We start from the raw sequence: 20,330 nt of genomic DNA, 5'->3' as shown, positions 1-20,330 counted from the left end.
AAGTAACCCGCAAGTCGCCTGGAACCATTACCAAACATAAATAAAGTTTTTTATGCACATAAAAATAAACGGCTTAAGCTCAAGAAAGAAGTGAATTAAGTTCAAGGATGACAAAGCATTGAAAGACAAACAACAACAGAAAAGCGTAAGAAATGGCGGGCAAGTATGAAATACAGATGAAGAATAAAAAACATGGGATTCAGGTTAAGATAAAAAAAATCATTAATAATTGCAAAAAAACTAATGCACAACCAACTCTATGAATCCTGTAAATATATAATGACTACAACGTTATATATATGACCTGCCTTCCATACATGTGTGCAAAGGTGGCTCTGAAACTCACAAAGGGAAAACAATCAAATTCGTGGTAATCCATCGTTCTACGTTACAAAAAAAAAAATACAATTGTTGTGAATTGTTGAAATGTGTAATTAAAATAAAATACACATCATTGTAAAACTTGGATCAATATTTGAGAATAAAAGAACTAAAAAGCATATGAAAATGACATACATAACCCATCGTAATATCTGGTAGAGTGCATGAAGGAGTAACTTAACACACACATACTAAACCATTCCCAGGTAACCCAAAATAAAATACAACTTATATAATCTTTTCAACATTCATGTCTGACATAAGTTGTTGGATGAGGATCAATTAAACACGTTTTACAGGCATGGTTCATAGATTAATTGAAAGTTTAGGCACCCAAGTACATGGTTCAGTCCAACAACATCAACGCAATGGTATGATGTTATCCATATCAACACATTAATATGGATAGTATACAATGTGAAAAAGAGTAATATGATTGACCTCGGGTTCTCCTCAAGTAAGGTGTAGATATGACAGTTGTATCATTATATGCCCCTGCATTATAAAGATTGACGGGCTTGGTTGCAGGCGGAATGCCAATATTTTCTGGCCACCATTTGCCAAGTCAATTTCTGATTCATAGTCTTCCTCTCAATTGGTTAATATAAAGCGAGGATCTTCATATTGTAGTTTGAGATGAAATTCAATTCATATTATCTCTTTGTCTTACTACAAATACAAAAACAAAGAATTAGTATGACGCTTATAAATTCAAGACGGAAACCATGGTTTTTCACAATGTAGTTCCTTAGCTGCATTTATAAAGGTGAATAGAGTTGTCAAAAGTTGGAAAGACAAAAACAATTGCAAGATTAACACAGAAGAAAAGCATTTATCACGGATCTTTACATTAACTAGCCTTTTTCCAGGTTGTTTTGTGGTAATGATACAAAGTTGTTTAAACGATCGAGGAGGATATTTATGAACTGACAAATTTTAAGAGCAAGTCCAACATACTTGCTTTTAGCTAAACATATTAGTAAAAATTTAAGTAAGCCATAACCCACAACCTAAAAAATAATTTATCATAAATCCTATTGGGATTTTGAGCTCGGCATTGCAAAATACATTTACACAAATATCAACCATTTCAAATTAGGTAGTGGTTCCCTATCTTTCTAAGAATGTGAATGTAACTACCTTTCACGTAATCCTTACACTCCCTTTTCACAGTTCCATTGGAGAGTATTTTTCTTCAAAAACTACAAAAATCAATATTCTCATAATCAAGAATGAATGAGAACGTGGAGAACTCCAAAAAAAAAAAGTAGATACCTAATGGAATCCAACCAAATAACAGTGAATCGTATTTGGGATAATGGAGGTGTGCAATGGTTGAACGTATGAGAGATTTTAGTTACGGGAATAAAAAAAATGGCATCACATTGAATTAGAAGAATAAATCTCCACTAAATGATATTGGAACCCACAACAAATTGAATTGCGCATGACCCGTTGAAATTTAATATCATTGAACGGGGAGATTCAGGGACGTTGGATGATGGCTTAAAAAAGGGATGTCTTGTCAGCCAAAGATTTATCTTTTACACTTTTGAGGTACTTTAAAAAGAATATTAACCGCGGATTGCTTAAAATGTCTAATTCAAGACCGTCGGGTTCGACAAAACACATTTGTTTTTGTAAGATAGATGATATAGCTGAACCTTTATACCATTTCCCTTTTTGAGTCGAAAAAAAAAGTAATATTTTTGTTAAAGGGAGAGCAAAATAGGATCTAGGAGAGCAAAAGTCGTATCCCGCTCACTAAGTAGGACTAATTTGGTATATTTTTCCGACTCGGACTATAACACCCTCACTCGCCATACTAACCCCCGCACGCTTCTGACCCTGATATAATGACCTTGTTAAATTAGTTTTCCAATCATTCTTTTATTCTCGATCTGATGATAACGATGATTTTGAAAATAAAAGAAATGTGAATCAGAAGATGGGTATAAAAGAAAATACAGTCTAGATATGTTAGAAGGTGCTCGCTATACACAAAGAAGTTACATCAAACTCGTGGAGAATGCGAAAAACAAAATATAACAGTAAATACAATTTCCTTTGAATAATTTCCATAGTGAGAATATTACAAATAACTTCTATGCAAATCAAGGGGTTATATTATATATCTTATAAACTAAAGTAGTTTATGGCGCTAGTTCTACTAGTTCTTGGGTTTTCTTCAAGAGTGTAGGTATGATATATGTGGTGGTAACCTTGTGTGTCTCTCTTTTTAATCAACTCATCTTACTATTATTACTTGTAAAATCGCACGCGATATGCGCGTGCAAACCTAATGCTTTAAAATCCAAAACTGTTGGAAAAGATAGAATCTTACAAATGGAACATGATACTAAATAAATACTACTACATTTGCATTTCAAGTCAGTCTTTAGTTAGAGAAAGTATTAAATCAATCAATGTATCTTATAAATGGTATATCATACTAAATCAATCAATGGATCTTACAAATGGTACATGATACTAAATCAATCAATGTTTATGAAAGTATTTAGAGACAATATTTATGTTACACAATCCAACCACTTAACGGTCTACGACATTTAATTTTGCGAAGTTTGAGTATTCATCTCAGCATCTAGACACAAATATTTTTTCTCATGACATTTTCCAATGTGTTGTTTCTAATTGCTCCCAGAGGTCAGTATCATTATGCTCCAACAAAGGAATTTAATCAAACCGGACATTTCCTGGATGATATATAAAGGAAATGATCAGAAGAGCAATTAAATTTTAAGAATGAAAGGGGCGATTGGATGACAGTAATCCCACATCTTGTTTTTTTTGGCCTTTCAACAACAATGGATCCTAATTGGAAACAAAAGGTACAATTCTAAAGTATGGTTAACCTGAGATGCGATTTAAGAAAACTGCCCGAAATTTCGAATCGATTCCAAGAAGAAATATTGAAATTTTGAAGAAAAAAAATTGTGTTGCAATATTCAGGTTGAGGTGCAAAATACACAAATACCATTTGAAGCTAAAACGACAGCTAAATCTCTTCCACGGAGTACATTTCATATTTGAACTCTATAATTAGAATTCCTTGTATAGATGTGGATTGAGTCTCTTATGAAACCGCAAACTTTAATTAAGTAGTTACCACACATTTATACATGTATGTAACAAAAGTTTAATTAAAAGTGAAGGAGTTATTTTCATTTGTGCATTTTATCAACAGTTGTACTTAAAATTGAAGCAAACATCAATGGAAGAAAAATCGGTCTTTACGTAGATTAATGATTGAACTTACCTATTCGAAGTTATGATCAGAAGGCTTGATCTTTACAAACCCCAAAGTTTTGAATCCAAATCACCTGAATCCACACAAATGAAGAGCACCCAAATAAAAAGAAGTAAAGATTTAACTTGGTTGTGATTGGTTGACTTGTTAATACCTAATTTCTATATAATCATCGCTATATAGTCAATGAGGAGACAAATTGTCATATGTTGCAGATGTTAGAGAGAAGAAGATAACAGAGTTTCGTTTCCTCGAGAAAAAAATAAATATTCGATTAAAAAAATTAGAGAGAAAACCAAAGAGAATAAAGACGGTAGCTGTGAGTAATAAGTAGTTTAGGCGGGGGAACTTCGTCTTTTCAATGGTTGTCCGGATCAAATGAGGGTCGTACGAAAAGTCCCCTTTTTCTTTATTACAGTACTAGTCTAAAAGCGCACGATGTGCTTGCCGCGATGTTCTACAGGTACATTCCCTGCACCGAAAAAGTCAGAAATAAAGGAAAAAAAATGCAAATTCACATCGACATTGTTTTTTTTCTTTCACATGTATGTTTCTCTTCCATAGCGGGTCCTTTAACCGTCACTTGTTGCAGGTACACTTCATGTAGATATTACCTTTCCCTCCTCCAATTCTCATGTCCATCAACTCCCAATTCGATCTTGTTCAACAACTCTGGGCTTCCACAATGATCAGATTGTTGACTTCCCTTTGTTGCCTTGTTGGGGTTACTCATCAACTGGCGAAGTCCAGCTAGCTAGGGATTTGGGGCGTCAGCGCATATTCACCATTGTTAACTTACTGAGAGAATAAAAAATAAATTTGTGGCAACAAATAGATAAAAAAAAAGCTATAACCGTAATTGATGAAAAATAATAGCATTATATTTGTCCATTCAAGTATTGTAGCTTCTCTGCTTTCCAATTATTTAAATTTATGATTGAGTATGAAGATAGTATGGGCTATATTACCGCATTTGACAGTAATCCCCTTCTATTCTCATATTAAAAGCTTGTCTTTTAAGAGTACTCATTTTCAAGGTACTAAAACATGTTTGAACAACAATCAATCTTGAATTTAACTTGTGGCACAAATTAATCATACACTCGTACTCGATTTTCATTAGTGCATACCCCAATTTTAAACCGCAGTTTTCACGTAAACTACCTATAACCTCCTGGCCTTGTTAAGTGGACTCGATTAACAACGAAGGTGCCAAAAAACAACAAAGTAGTCTCGCCTTAAAGATTAAAACAATCAACTAATGTACTACTCCAATACGCAACATATTGCAACTCCAACAAACAAACATTTCATACTATAGAAAGCACAATGAACCAAATCAGAAGTAACCACAAAAAAGGCCTACACTAAGCAGTCTTATCATGGTATAAATTTTGGCAATCTATCATTACAGGTCATGTCATAACCTTAAGCTTTTAACCACCCAGTTTTATGTAAGTACCGAAATCAAATACATCTTCATGCTTTGACGTCATAAGCACAAACAAAATGCAGCAATCCTTAAATAAATTTTTAAACTACACTGCGAAAATTCAAGATGGAAAAATACTAAAAGATCATATGACATAATCATCAAACCATCATCAAGGACCGTCTTGAATTGAAGATCCATTCATGTTAATCAACCGCTCTGAAAACCTAACAAACAACAACATAAACCCTTCATAAGTCAATAATCTTAGATACTCTACTTGAGTCCAGTAGAAATTAGTATAAAACTGGAAACAATGTATTAGTCTTTTAAAGGAGCGATTTAAGGTTGTAAACGTCGAGAAACGATAGAAACAACTAAAGTAGCCTCCTTATTCCACGGACTCCCGAAACATTTAAACAGTAATGAAAAAGAAACACAATAAGATTCACGCAAGGGTGGAGGGATTAGATCTCAAACACATATAACAGGTCAATGACTGTTAATGTCCAGATACTCATTAACCAAGTGGAATAGTGTCAGTTAATGCATTAAACCCTAACTGAATGATTGGTAAGAGGATTAACATAATAATTACAAAACAAAGACTTGCATTTACCTGTACACTCAAGTGCATTAACGAATAACAATTTCCTAATGTTAAAGGTAATGCGCTTGTAGCAAATTCCAATCTAACAAAATCATATTCGAGTTGTTGAAGAGAACCAAAATTCCCAGGAAAGCATATTCCAATCTAACCAATGTAACTCCAATATAAAAATATGACATGATTAACAAAGAAATTTACATGTTTACCACACACAAAAAAAAAGTGAAAAAAAAAACAGATTTCTAAAAGACATATTAAACTCAAAATACAGGTTATTGGGTGGCTCTAAGTGACTGACCTGAGATATAATGCCAATAGCTTCCACATAATAGAGACACTCACATAAAAACATAAAACAAACAAACATGCAACTACTACAAATTGGGGTGGACGGGATTATCTTTTAGGAATCCTATATTGCACAAAACAAAACTGGCATTCCATGACAAAATTTATAAACCCAAAACTGGGTATACTACTATACTGATTGTTATACATGCATGATCATGGTTTTCATATACTTATCTAAATACGTAATTAGATTCTCAGATGGATAAAAGAATAGGAGTAAAAACAAAGAAAACTGAAATCGGAAAGAAAAGAGAAACGAAGTTGTTTCTTACCCTTGGTTTTGTCTAAATTTACGGGAGTAAAGTAAAGAAGCTTGATTTTAAGTGAAGGTTAATTACGTCTTTTCAGGGGTGTCCGCATCAAATTCTGGGTCGTATGCAAAGTCGATCTTTTCTTTATTATAGTTAGATATATCAATCCGCTGAGATCAGATCATGATTAGTTGGAATTTAGATATCTAGATAAAAAGAAAATCATACGGTAAAAGTTTTAGGGTTCATAAATTTCTTCTTGAAATAGGAGAAAGACCCAATTTGAAAATCAACTTACAAGGTGGGAGGGGTGTTTTAGTCCGAGTTAGAAAAAAAATTGGTTTTAATCACCGAATTGACTACAATTTTTGCTCTTCCCGGATCACGTTTTTCTCTCCCTTTAACAAAAAGGTAATAACAATAACAAAGAGTTACTATCCTTGTATCTCATGATTGCTAAAGGCTGATACCAATTCTTCAAGGGGATACCATTCTACATAAGACAAAAAGATAAAAATTGATCCTGACCGTTGGATCACCCAAATGGTATCCCCTGCTAATCCCACTATCTCCTTTAGCAATCATGTAGTATATCTTACTTACACACGTTTCGAAAGCGTTTTTTTTTAAGAAAAAAAAATACATGGCGTCATTAGGGGTGACTTTTTTATTCCCAACACATAGACACGGTTATGGGATGTCCAAATTTCCGGAGAATACCCTTATATAATCGGTAGTTTAGTATAGAGCTTTTATCTACCGATTACTAGTTTGTTTAATAATGGGGTATTTCCATAATTGGTAGAATAATAACATATAATATCTATCGATTGTTAAAGTAGAAAACTCAATTTTATCGGTTTTGCAAAAAAAAAAAATGAATTTGGGGAAACCGTCTATAATCGGTAGCAAATGAACATCATATGATTACTGATTGTATAATTGCCGACACAACCTTTGGACGATTAAAACCACCCAAAACCTAGCCTAGGAATTTCATTTCATTTCATTTTCTGTTCTTTTATTTTCAACTCTTTTTCTTCTCTTCTTCTTCCCTTCCGATTGTGAAGAGTAAAAACAATATTCCCTCATTCTCAAACTTCAATTCATCGTCGTCGTTCATCGCCGAATCAAAAACATCATTGATTCTTCTATAAAAAGATGAACGATACTAATGAACCCATGAGAGCTCGAGTAAAAAACGTCTATCGTGGTGACGATCCAAAAATTGGAGAACAATTAAAGAACAAAGTGATTGTAACTGCTGCAAACGGCGAAGTACACGACGAACACGAAGAACATGAAGAAGATGACGCCTCTCATGTAGGTGGTGGTGGTGGTGGTGATTATGATATTCAATCTCTCCAGCAAATGGACCCAATTAGGTAAGTTTCTATCCTTTTATGTGTTTATGTTGCTTTAATTTGACGAATCCATGAAAATAAGTTATGGGGTTTTCGGTTTTTCCCAGAAACGGTAGTTAGATCTTCATTTTAGCTCCCGATTGTGTCCATTTTCTAGGGTTTTCGGTTACATCGAACAGAATCGGGAGTTAATTTTTATAGCTTACTTCCGATTATACATAGTTGTTTGCCGCTGAACCCTAAAATTGACATAATCGGTAGCTAGGTTATATGTTGCCTTCCGATTTTAACAGAGAATTAGAACATGTAGAGACACACAATTGGTACCTAGAATCGGAAGATACTATATAGTATTTGTCTTCCGATTGTGTGTAATCGTAGGTTAGACGAATTCAACCCACTACCGATTATGTAAGTTGTAAAATTTGAAAATTTTGTGAGTTTGGTAAAATCCAATTTCAGGGCTACGTTTTAATCGGAAGCGAAAAGCTATTTCTTTACATCCGAGTATATGCAATCGGTGGATATGTTAAATTGTTTTGTTCCGATTATATATGTCTCATGACATTATCAATTTTTGAACCCAAATTGATGCATATTCGGGAGAAAAAACTAGAATATGACTTTCGATTGTGTGTAATCCGAAGAAAATCTTTTATCCGTGCTTCCGATTGTTCATAATCGGAAGTTTATATTTTAATTATGACTTCCGATTGTGTAGTTTGTAGTGTAATTCTTACGAGCCAATTTTATTGTTTAGGGACAGACGAGGTAAGAAAGACCAAGGTACAACTGTTACAGGGCCTCGTCAAAAAGGGGGTAAGAAACTAAGCGCTAGTGCACGGAGAGAAATGAGTCAAAAAGAAGTAGAACCAAGCGCTCAACAAGACTCAAGAAGAAGTACAACCAAGCAGCTCCAGAAATCACTCAAGATGAAGTAGGACAAAGATTTCCAGAAATCACTCAAGAAGAAGGACAACCAAGTGGTACACAAGGAGAAGGAGGAGTTACAAGGAAGCCAATCGCGAAGAAATCATCACACCTTGTTCCCATTGAGTTGAAGAAGACGGATTTTGAAAAAGAAATCTCGGGGCTGCCTAGAGATGAAGGAGCATTATTATTTGGCTACAAAGACTCCTGAGCCAGAGAAATCTACGAGACCGAGGTTATGATAGATTTGTGCGTATGGTTATGACTTTTCCCTTTAATATTACGATTCAATTTTTTATGTAAACTCCATTTGATGTTTTGTCAATTAAAAAAACAAGTGAATAGGTTCAAGTTTTTGTCCAAATGGTGCGCTGATTGCATAACGGTTGGACAACCTGTGCCAATTGAGAAGATAAAAAAGCACAGGGAGATGATTGATAATGTTGATAATGAAGAGTATGCAGCTGAGTTTGGGGAGAAAGTGACGAAGAACCCGCCCAAGAAAAAAACATCAAAGACGAACAAAAGATCTCAGGCTTCTTCAAGCTCTCTTGCTGAAGGAAATATTGAGGGAGATGACGGTGATGTTGATGATAATGCGGGTCGTTCGGGTTGTGTTAAGCATTCTAAAACTTTATCTAACAATACTAAGAAGAAAACTAGGTGATAATGTGTTGTTCGAAGTTATGGATTATGTTGTTTTAACAGTTTCTTTCGGATTATGGTGTTTTAAATACTTGTTTTGGATTATATGTTCTTAAGTTTATGGTTTATGAATGTATTTTGAGTTATGTTTATTACTTGATTGTCTGAAACTGCTGAATTTTTCACAATAATCGGAGGATAAATATCAACCTTACCTACCGATTCTGGTAAATTTTCAAAAATTGTCAGATATGTGCAGAATCTGTGGTAGTGTTATCAACCTTAACTACAGATTCTGGTGACTTTTCCAAAAATTTGTGAGACAGGTCCTTAATCGGAAATAAAAATATTAACCATTTCTACCGATTATCGTGGTTTCATTTTCACAATTCTTCTGAACCAAAAAACCCTTGTAATCGGACACAATATTTTCTAATTGTCTATCGATTAACGTGGGGTTCAAAATCGGTAGGTTAAGTGAATTTCATAAGTTACCGATCATGGTAGTTCCCAAATTCGAAAAACTTGAGATTTTTTCAAGTTTCATTTTGTAGGAAACTTCATAATCGGGAGACATGTTAACTCCATTTTCTACCGATCACGGTAGTTCCCAAATTCGAAAAACTTGATATTTTTTCAAATTTCATTTTTAGGGCAACTTCATAATCGGGAGACTGTTAACTCCAAGTCTACCGATTATGGTAGTTCCCACATTCGAAAAACTTGAGATTTTTTCAAATATCAATTTTGGAGCAACTTCATAATCGGAAGATATGGTAAATAAACATCCTCCGATGTAGTTTTTTTTCAAAATAACAAAACTTTCGAACTTCATTTTAATTTTGGGTGATCCTGTTTTGCCTTATTACTCGACCCTAATGACCCCTGGAAAAAATAGTAACAAAAATCAAAAATCACCAAACTCAGCTTAGTTTTCTTTTAGTTTTGTACTTCTCACTGTTCTCAGTCTTTCACACCTCTTTGGTTGAAGAGCCCCTGGACCCCATTCACAGAGAAACACCTTCAGCGAATACAACGGTCTCAGCTCTCTACAGATAGAGCAAACAAATTTGTAGAGATGGCATCAGGATGGGGAATAACAGGAAACAAAGGGCGGTGTTATGATTTCTGGACAGATTTCAGTGAGTGTATGTCTAGTTGTAGACAACCTAAAGATTGTGTTCTTCTTAGAGAGGATTATCTCGAATGCCTTCATCATGCCAAAGAGGTAAATGTTTTTCCTCCTATTCGTCCTCATAGTCGGATAAGATCTAATTTATTCATGGATCTGCTATCGTTTTTAAGAACCCATTTGAAACCCTAATTTTGTTTTGTTTTTTTGTTACTAGTTGCTACCATGATTCTATGTGAAAATATTTGTTTCTCTGTTGAAATGGATAAGTCTAGATTGCTTTCTTAGTAGTTTGTGGGATTATTGAGTTTTAAGCGGATCAAGATCGTTTGGGTAGCTGACTTATGTAAAATTGTTCCGTAATTTGATTATGTTAGTTTATTTGCGTCATATTGACACGGAATTTGAAATGAAATTATGTATGAAGGTAAAACCGGTTCAGGACACTTCTTTTTAACCCAGCAAAAATGTTTGCTGAAGGATGACACGCACAAATCAAGAAATGGTCCAAAAAATGTTTCCTGTAAAGAGCTGTTTGTTAGAAATGTCAGGTTTCACTGTTTCAAAAAGCATGGATTGTTCTGTTAAGAGAAGAAGGTGTTAGTGTTTTGAGATAGTATGATTTCTGTGCGGGGAATTTTAGTAACTAGAAATTTTTTTCAGCTTTAGTAGACATTAATGCTGCAAAGCGTGTGGGTTGAAACTTGATAACCAGAATGGCACCTTCATCTAAAGGTATACATGACATTTAGCAAGATATTTACTGTCTCTTGTCTACCTGTTTGATTCATAAGCAATTGTAACTTAAGGTCATCAAACTCTGAGATTTATAATCCCCTTTTTCTGGTTGTGGGTTAGGTGGTGAGCATGTGCCATACTAGTAGACATCATTTTGGTCTATGGAAGTGTTCACAATCATCTTAGCACTTTTTTTCTGTTTCTCCGAGAGCTGTGCACCATAGAGCATATTCATTTTTTCTGGACAACCAAGAAATCCATATTATGTCATAAGAATCATCAATTAGATTAGCATAAAGTCGTGGACCATGGAGCTCTTGAAAACTGGAAATGATTTGGGTACATTTTTCTGCCAAGATATGTTGAATCCAATTGCCAAAATTTGTGAATGTTATTGTAGTTTCAACGAAGAAATAGGGTTTACAAAGAGGAGCAGCGTCAAATAAGAGCAGCTGTGCGTAAAGCCAAAGAAGGCGAAGAGGGTGGTGTAAACAAGCATCATTAGCAGTGATGAGGATTGGCTGCCCCTGCATCAACTAGGCTCCAGTCCACAAGGTTATAATTTTTTGGACTTCGCGGACAATGATGGAGTCGCTACCTGCTTAGCGTTTTGATGTACGACTGAGTTGTTTGTAATTTCAGACTCAATTATTTGCTTGCCACTCGCAAAAAGAATTTAGGTTCCTGTGGAACCGCGGAGTATTAGAATTTAATCTAGCAAGCAATGTTGATTCATGTTGTAGTTAAAACCTCTCTTCTTTTTCTTCTTTATGCAGAGTGCTTCATCTCTCTGAATCAGCCCATGAGCTTATCCTGATTTTGTTTATGCAGTGGTTCCATAGTGCAAAGTTATCGTGTGAATACCATATTCAGTTAGTCTCAATGTAATTTCACTCCTTTCAAAGAGTGATCCTGTTACGGTGTTTCATGGACAACTATGAACTACTGAACCAAAATTGCAGCATTTGGTGACGTTCATTTGAGAATTTAAATCCATTTTGGCGACTCTTTTGGCCTGCAAGTATGTATTGACTGTGAGGTGTGGCCAAGGTAGTAGGTGTGTACTCCGTACTAGTACTTGTGAATATGAGGCCCTTCAATCTAGCAATAAGATCCAACTAGCGAAGTCTCAACTCCGGAAGGTTACAAAGACAGCTCAAAGGGCTGAAAAGAAAAGAAAAAAATAGACCCCCATCTTTTTTTCTTTTGATGTCCTAGACTACATCCAAACTCCTTAAATTGGAGTGGATTTCAGCAATTACAGGTTCGAACCCCTACCTACGTAGTGGGAGGGAGCATGCCAACCACCAGACCACTTGGTGATTGGCAAATAGACCCTATCATTCCTAGGGAAAGTCCATAACAAAAATCAGCAAAATCTTAAAATATCCTTTACAGGGAGACTGTAAACCTCCTAGGAAATGAGGTTTTGGATTGTACCCCCTCAAGATAAACCTGCTCCTAGTTTAGCCAACCTGTCAGCGGAGAAATTGATTTCTCCGTAACTACGAACAAAATCTATACCAGCCAGTTTATCACAAATAATATTCCACCTTGTAACAACAAACAATATAGTACTTCTGATTTGTCACTGCCTAATCACCTGCACAGATAACAAATCTCTGGAACATGTTCTCCCTATGAAACCATATACTGCAGCTCCAGGATTACCACACGACCCTTCATCAACAAACTAAGAGTCTGATATGGTTTTGGTAAATAGAATCTGCGTTCCACAATCTTAAGGATGGTGAAGTCATAACGAGAATTCCCTTCATTCTTACAAAGAAAAGGTTTGGACTCTAGATCAGCTGTGACAAAGAAAAGAAAGAACCGAACAGTATGCAATTGCAGCATCTCAAATTCAAGGAATTGAAATAATTGCATTGACATCCTACACCGAAGGTCTGAATCCTATTGCAATGGTGCTTGAGCAGAAAAATTCATACCGAGTTGTTAAATTAGAATTCTAGATTTTTACTACTTTATTTTACTTTATGCAAGTAAGAAGATCAAATCTTTTACTCCAGAAGACCAGTATTATTGGCCCTGGCCCCTGATAGAGTCCAAAGCTCTCGAAGTAAAATAAAATGAGTTAACTATACAAAACTGAGATATTCTTGACTTGTACAACTTGCAAAAGCTACAATTACTGGGAACAACAACACGTGTGTTAGCACTTAGCATAGTAAGATTAACTAGTTATCATCATCTGAATCGAAATTTTGTCTTCTCCTCACAGATTCCAAAACATGTCGAGGACGATCTCCAGAAAAGACTCCTCCCGTGCAAGACTTAACCTTGGGCATCCCAATGGAATTGAGTTGCGGGGTGGGGGTACCCCTATTAACTTCTCTAAGAACAGATTTCACAGTGGCTTCAGCTGCAACATCTGCCATCACAGAGGCCACTCTCTCAGGACTAACAAATGTGACTGCTAATTTTTCGGTTATATCATGTTCAGCAGGGAGCTTGGAAGCACAAGTTCCCCGTCTAGGTGGTGAAACGAAAACAGCAGATCTTTGGATGGTAGCAACCGCTTCAACAACGGTGGACTTTGTCTTGGCAGCTTCATACTTTTCCATGTCATAAATGAGTTCCTTTTGAAGTTGCTTATCAGCTATCAGTATGTCCTCTATCTCGTTTTTGTAGTCCTTGAGAAGAACTCGGAGACACTCCATTAGACAACCTGTTAGGGGACTTTTCCTGCTTTCTAATAGTCTTTTTAGCTCTATAAAGATGGGAACTGCAATCTGAATCAAGCCTTTCTTGGCTATTTGGGCTACTGCCTTTCTTTTGGCAGCAGCCTCAGCTCCACCACTGTCTCCACCTTCTTCATCAATATCTGCCTCGGCCGATGATCCACGGTTAGATTGGATTCGGATCTCTTTGCAGGCAAGCAGTTGAAGAGCATCCTGTTAGTACAACCCATTTTGTCAGTTTCCTACTAGATAACTCATTAACAGCATAACCAACTGGCATTAGCCCAGTTGGCCAGGGGTTGGACTCCCAACCTATAGGTTGCGGGACTCATTAACAGCAAACATATTAACTACAGATAGGTACCAAAAAAAGGTTTGAAGTATTGTTCCGTTTGGTTTGTGATAGTGAGAAACGCACCACCTTTTGAAATGCATTACTCATAAAACATATACTAACCTTTCCTCTCTTTTAATATTTTCAAAAAGATAAGAAACTATAATTACCTGCAGTACACACTGTGCAGTAATATCATCAAGATTTAGCAAGCCGTCAGAGGCAGCTGCAAGGATCTCAGCGCAAAGCTTTGCAGAAGTGGCTAAAAGGTGCTCCGGAGCCATTTGTTTCAATAAAGACACATAAATATGCATCCTTTGGGACCTGGATTTTTCATCACTGCCTCTGCAAGAACAATACCAGCTAAGTGCTATTTCATACAAAACTGCTCTACAACTCAGCTCCCGAAGTTTTAATCATGCATACCTGATTGAGAAAAGCCGGCTTTCAGCTCCAGATGAATGAGACCCGCCACTATGTCCAGCATGGGAGTGGCAATCATTCAGAACAAAAATCGCTTCCACAAAGCTGTTATATGCCAGGAGTGGTGCCTTGGCTGTAAAGTACATCACAAAAGTCAAAAAGACAAGAAAAGAATCAAAACATATCATCGTAACTGATGCTTTAGGATGGTGTCGTAACCTTTCAAGATGTTCCCGAAAAGGAAATCCGCTAGTTGCCTGATCTTCTCTGAGTCATCAACTAAACACAAGAGAAACCTAAGGAAAAGAACTCCTCTCCACTTGACGTAGTCCCTCTGAGGATGCATGTTAGCATTAGAAGCTTCTCCACGACAGATAACTCATTAACAGGATGTTTAGTGACGGAATAAGAGAGAAAAATAACCTGTAATAATCTCGAAAGAAGGATGAATGTTTGCCTCCTCACAACTTCGCAGGGGTCACGTAGGCAATTTGTAATCTTGCATATATAACTGTAAACTCATGAGAAACTAACTAAAGAAAGTGTAAGGCAACAGATGATAACAAAGAGATCTAGTTATAACTGCTACATGCCTCACCAATCAACTAGCGCAGTGTACCGCACACAAAAATCTGTCAGCACAACCACGATATTGTTGCGAAGGGCTGCACACTCATTCTTTTCGAGCTCCTGCAGCACTAGTGTTATGAAGCTGTTAGGTACAAGAGATTAATACGTTAAAACAATGAAAATGTATATCCAAAACAAACCTGCACAAAAAGAGGGATATAGCGCTTGGCAAGCTTATCATCTGCTAAGCAGATCTTGCCCATTGTTAGCCAAGATTGAACATACACAGAAGGAGGCATCTGCTTTATAGATACTGTAGGACCAGGTAATTTCTTCATTTTTGGTCCAGAGCTCCCCGAAGTGATAATGGGGTGTAAAACACCGACAATGCCCTTCAAATCTGCTGCAGGGCTTACCATAACTAGTGACCCAATGGTGTATACTGCAGCAACAGCTTTAGATAATGAGCAGGACACTGTTGACACATTCCTTCCCTTTCTACTTGTACTTCTTGGCGGTGTTAGAAACCCATCAGCTTTGTTTGCCTCTGACACCTCTGAGATGTAATTTTCTAGAACGCACAAAGCTTTAGCTAATAACAATTGCACCCATTTTGAAACAAGATTATCACCTTCCCCGGGATTCAAAGCCTTCCGCTTGCATAAAGTTCGAAGGGCTTTTACATGCGCATTAATCTGTAATGAGAAGTAAAATAATTAACTAAGTAAACAAGTATTATACACTGATAATTTCACAGCTCCTCATGAAATCATTGCTAGAGAGAGCTTGCAATACCACCAAATAGAAACTTCCAGAAAACAGAATTGGTAATAGTGAACTATACTATATTTACAATCCAAACAGAAATTACCTCTGTTGGGTGCATATTGAATTCTTCAATCCGCTTGAGCAAGTTATGGGCTAAGTCTGCCACGGGCTCAGCTGGCAGTTCCACAGCAACATTAGAAATTGTTAGCAAGAGATAGACACGATCTCCAGCCCAAGAAGCCGAATTAGGTTCACTACCCTCAGCCTCTTCCATAAAATCTCCTTGTACAAGGGGGCTCCTAAGCTCATCCACCTCAGTCTTGTCAAGAAGCTGCCAGTGATGATGGAGGAACTCCCAACCCACAGCCTTTGGCAGGAATGCAGAGACCTCTGACACAAGCAACCAAGCACCAGGAGGAGCAGTCCATTTCTCTATTGGTCTCAGATGGTTCAGCCAGAGAGACTCTGAAGTTTGTATGATATTTTGAAGCGCAAAAGCAAGAGCTGGTTTAAGCTGTTTCTTCTTTCCCAGACTTGTGCATATCTTCTTCAAGCAAGGTGCCACATCATTATCAACAATCCCTTTGAGTAGAATCAACACGCCTTCAGAAAAAACTGACTCAATATCCGCTTCAAAACTTCTCTTTTCCCCATTCACACCAGAACGTTTGGAACTTGAACTCAGGGAACCAACTTTGGACACCCGGTCCAAGACCAATTCAAGGAACAACTTCTCGCACTCTGCTTGTATGCTTGATTCATTATCAGTTATCAAACGTGGAACAGAATGAAGCCACTCGGTAACCACTCTTTCATCCCAGCACTTTCTAAAAACCTGAAACAGGTATAAAGCCCAATGAATACGCTTTATTAAGAGAGTAAAAGATGGCTGCATAGAACTCAAGGCTACCTCAATTAAAGATGGCAATGATACCATGAGAAGTCACCAAACCATTGCTGCTGCAACGGCTTGCATGCACAAGCAACTCAAGAAATGATAGAAAATGTAAGAATATGATGGACCAGAGGATACAAAAAGAAGAAAAGAAAAACAGTGCTCATAGAAAACTAAAACCGAATAAGGCTGGATGGAGAAGAATCAAGCAAATGTATGAAGAGATCAGTTTTCCGCATAAGAGAAGTTAATTTCTCTGCAGATGCTATGTCAAAGAGTGCAGCACAGATCCAGCCTGGTGATTCAGAGAGATGTGTAGGTAAACCTGACTTCATAATATGCTTACAGGGTCAGGGTTTAAGTTATTACAGATTTCATTAATTTTGTTTCTCAGTGGCTACTCATGCCACTTATTTTGTTACCTAATCTATCTCTGAGAAAAAAAAAAAAGAGAGAGAGAGAGACAGATCATGTCGAACCTCATTCAGAAATTTGTGTATATGTCTGAGGTGTATTTTTTGATTAAGCAAAAGCAACAACTCAGAAATACAGCTCGCTATTATTATTTAATCAAGTAGAGTGAACGCTGCATAACCTTCAGCTATTTGATAAGTCGTGTGAATTTCACAATTAAGACTACAACTGGCAGGAACCAGAATGTATCACATATAGAAATGCATAACATCACACATAGAAACTGCATGCCATAAAGAAAACAAATGAATCCAAAAGATGCAGGTACCTCCGAGAGTGCAGAAACTGCTGCTTTACGGATGCTTACAAGTGGGTCAGCGCAAGCAATGCCCATGGTCTTGAGCACCATGTCATCAACAACACCACCTAAAAGAGCAGTGGATTTTGAAATTAAGAGAAGAGCAGCTTTCCTAACAGCTGCTTTCTCATCCAAACACCTCTTCCTCAGGATTTCATTCAACCCTCCAACAGTGTTCCTATCCTTAACATTCTCAAACCCCAATATTTCCTTCAGCCGAGCCAAACAGCCGGCATCACTTGATAAAAATTCCACCACATGTGCCAAATTTGATAGTGCCCGAGCTCGAACTGAGGCACCTGAATCCGCGCATCTCGGAATCAATCCCTCCAAACACCTCAAACCCCACCAATCCTTACTCCCATCTTCAACAATTAACCCTAACGGATCCGGCAATGATGATAACAAAATCGGAATTAAATCAACTGCCATTAACCTCAAATGCGGCTTTCCCTGAGTCATCTTCACCACATAATCAGCAAATCCAATCTGATCTTCAAATTCCATTACCCTAACAATCTCCATTATAGATTCCACGGCAGCACCACGAGGCTCCGATTTCTCAGGCGCCTTACTAACCAAATACCTTGGCAAATAAACAATCGCTTTCTTAACAGCCTCACAACTCTTAGCCAAAACCATCATTTTATCAGTAACAAACTTTAATGCACAAACCCTTGCCTGCGATTTCAATAAAAGAATTGCAGGCGACAGTGCTTTCAGAACCTCAATACTAGTACTAGTTTGATCACCATGTTCAGGTTTCAAAACCCCGTTTATTATGCGGAAACAAAGATCAGATAATCTATGGTAACTAGACAAATTCTCATAAGATTCAAGTGCTGTTACTGGTATCTCAGCTATTGTTTGTATTAATGATTTCAAACTATCAGGAAATCTATTCAAATGTATCAAACTCAAGACCAATTCTAATTTCTCAAGTACAGGAAATAAAACCCTTACATCAAACACACTACCTTCCTCTTCCTCCTCCTGTGGCAAAACCCTAGCTCTCCCGCCTCCTCCCTTCCGCTTCCGATTCTTCGCCTTGGCCCCAACACCACTGCTGCTCTCACCATTTTGATTTGTTTTGTGGTTTTTGAAAGAACGGCGGAGGGAGCGAAGTAAAGACAGAAAAGCTAATGGAGTAAACAGAGTGAAAACTGGTGAATTAGGTAAGAGAAGTAAAGAGAGATAAACTTGAGAAGCCAAAAGAGCAGAACCGCCGCCAGAAGAAGAAGAGGCGTCCATTGAGGTTGTGAGAACACGAAGTAATGAAGCTGGGGAGATGTTTTTTGACGCTAATTCTTCCCAGAAATGTTCAGCATCTTCGATATTGTCGGTTTTGGTTATGTTTTCAATTAGGGTTTTCAGATCTACTAGTGTTGATTTTGAAATAGGCGGTGTTACTGATGGATCTTGATCAGGATTCGTTGTTGCTTGGTATGTTTCTAGGTCAAAAACGATTCGACCCAGTGATTCTTCCATTACTCTTCCCCCTCTCTCTCTCTGCCTCTCTGGTTCTACTCTTTCTCTCTGTATCTTCCAATTTTGGGCGTTCTTTCCCGCCTATTCCAAGCGAAAATTTTGGCACAAAAATTAAGGCGTTTGAATCTTTAAGGATGGACGCAAACGGCAACCATCTGTATGTTTCTCTACTCACATGGCGCTGTTTTTAACCCACGTCTAATCCCAATGTCAATGGTGAGTCAGAGTTTCTTCTTGCTAACCGTTTTCTTGTGAACCGTGATAGACGTACCAGTATTTTGGTGCACATCTTATGTTGCAACTGTAACAATAAAATATTCAAAGAAAAATGCTAGAAGTAAATTTCTAAAAAGCTTAAATAAACACTCAATGGACAAATAGAGGATAGAATCACGTGTTCAACACGCTGTCTTTAACACGATAGTTTGACCGGTATGCTTCAAGAATGGGTGATGCCTATACCATGTGATCAAGTCGTATCCAGGGTAAAACTGCCCGTTGCAAACACTGTTAGCACTACAGTACTTGCCCACTCTTACGAACTCAACAACAATGGCACAAAAGAAATGAAAATATCACACAGAGGGAGAAAGACGAAAAGAAGAAGGATAGTAGCTTCCTCTGGACACATTTTGGAATGAAGAATTCTAGTCTCTTTTATAGGTAGAAATGAGAGAGGTGAAATCAATGCACATTAATGTGCGCAATTATGTTGCATGATGTCGACATAAATCAGTCATAAAATAGTCAAAAAAAAGGTAAGAAATAATGTTGTCATTTATGCACATAAAACCGTTATGAAATATTTTTCGTAAGAAAATAAAATCTCCCATGTCACACGTTTAGGAAATAGTTCAAAAGTAATTTTTCCAAAAAGATAAGTCTTGGTTGACATACGTCCATGGCGTAAGCACGAGTCCGAGCCATAAGCCCAAGCCTTAGTGAAAACAAATATATTTTGCCCCGCCCGTTCCACCCACATTGTTTGTCTAACTATCCATAATATATAGATTAGTTAAATAGTGGAACTCCTCTTTGGTTATACCCTATATGGGACAAAAGGTCATATTTCATTCACTCATAAGAAAATAAGTAAGTACCCTTGGAGACTTAAAGGTCCTAAGTTCCATTCTCACCAAGACTATAAAACCAACAAATAAAACTCGTTTTCTCCAACAATCCCCCACATGAATGAAATATCGATAAAAACATAAAATTGAATGCGAGAAATACCACTATAGGCAAGAGGTGTCCATGAGGTCTTGAACCTTTG

The 20,330-nt window shown here is 37.0% G+C and overlaps 2 protein-coding genes across 2 annotated transcripts; one reads left to right on the top strand and one right to left on the bottom strand.

The window, feature by feature from the left end:
• The first annotated feature begins 10,159 nt into the window (after positions 1-10,159).
• LOC113349679 (NADH dehydrogenase [ubiquinone] iron-sulfur protein 5-B-like) lies at positions 10,160-11,953 on the top strand. Its single transcript, XM_026593696.1, has 2 exons — positions 10,160-10,463; positions 11,506-11,953. Exons 1-2 carry the CDS (start codon positions 10,314-10,316, stop codon positions 11,608-11,610), a joined length of 255 nt encoding a protein of 84 aa, XP_026449481.1. The 5' UTR covers positions 10,160-10,313; the 3' UTR covers positions 11,611-11,953.
• Positions 11,954-13,061: 1,108 nt separating this feature from the next.
• Positions 13,062-19,269, bottom strand: LOC113349678 (condensin-2 complex subunit D3-like). Its single transcript, XM_026593695.1, has 9 exons — positions 17,540-19,269; positions 16,006-16,737; positions 15,335-15,829; positions 15,163-15,254; positions 14,988-15,075; positions 14,784-14,898; positions 14,568-14,697; positions 14,312-14,486; positions 13,062-14,020 (listed from the first exon to the last, which is right to left on the bottom strand). The coding sequence occupies exons 1-9, from the start codon at positions 19,055-19,057 to the stop codon at positions 13,304-13,306; spliced, it is 4,062 nt and encodes a 1,353-aa protein (XP_026449480.1). The 5' UTR covers positions 19,058-19,269; the 3' UTR covers positions 13,062-13,303.
• Positions 19,270-20,330: the final 1,061 nt, after the last annotated feature.

The sequence above is a fragment of the Papaver somniferum genome, chromosome 2 (assembly GCF_003573695.1).
Source record: "Papaver somniferum cultivar HN1 chromosome 2, ASM357369v1, whole genome shotgun sequence".
Lineage (NCBI taxonomy): Eukaryota > Viridiplantae > Streptophyta > Magnoliopsida > Ranunculales > Papaveraceae > Papaver > Papaver somniferum.
Note: the sequence above shows the minus strand (reverse complement) of the source record. Positions and strands in the feature narration are given on the sequence as shown.

Bases quoted from the DNA above. Each gene is read 5' to 3' on its own strand.
- LOC113349679 (XM_026593696.1), top strand. From the start codon at position 10,314: ATGGCATCAGGATGGGGAATAACAGGAAACAAAGGGCGGTGTTATGAT. The intron at 10,464-11,505 runs GTAAATGTTTTT...ATGTTATTGTAG, and splicing joins GCCTTCATCATGCCAAAGAG to TTTCAACGAAGAAATAGGGT.
- LOC113349678 (XM_026593695.1), bottom strand. From the start codon at position 19,057: ATGGAAGAATCACTGGGTCGAATCGTTTTTGACCTAGAAACATACCAA. The intron at 14,899-14,987 runs GTTATTTTTCTC...ATGCATCCTCAG, and splicing joins TTCTTTCGAGATTATTACAG to AGGGACTACGTCAAGTGGAG. The intron at 14,698-14,783 runs GTTACGACACCA...TGTACTTTACAG, and splicing joins TTTCGGGAACATCTTGAAAG to CCAAGGCACCACTCCTGGCA.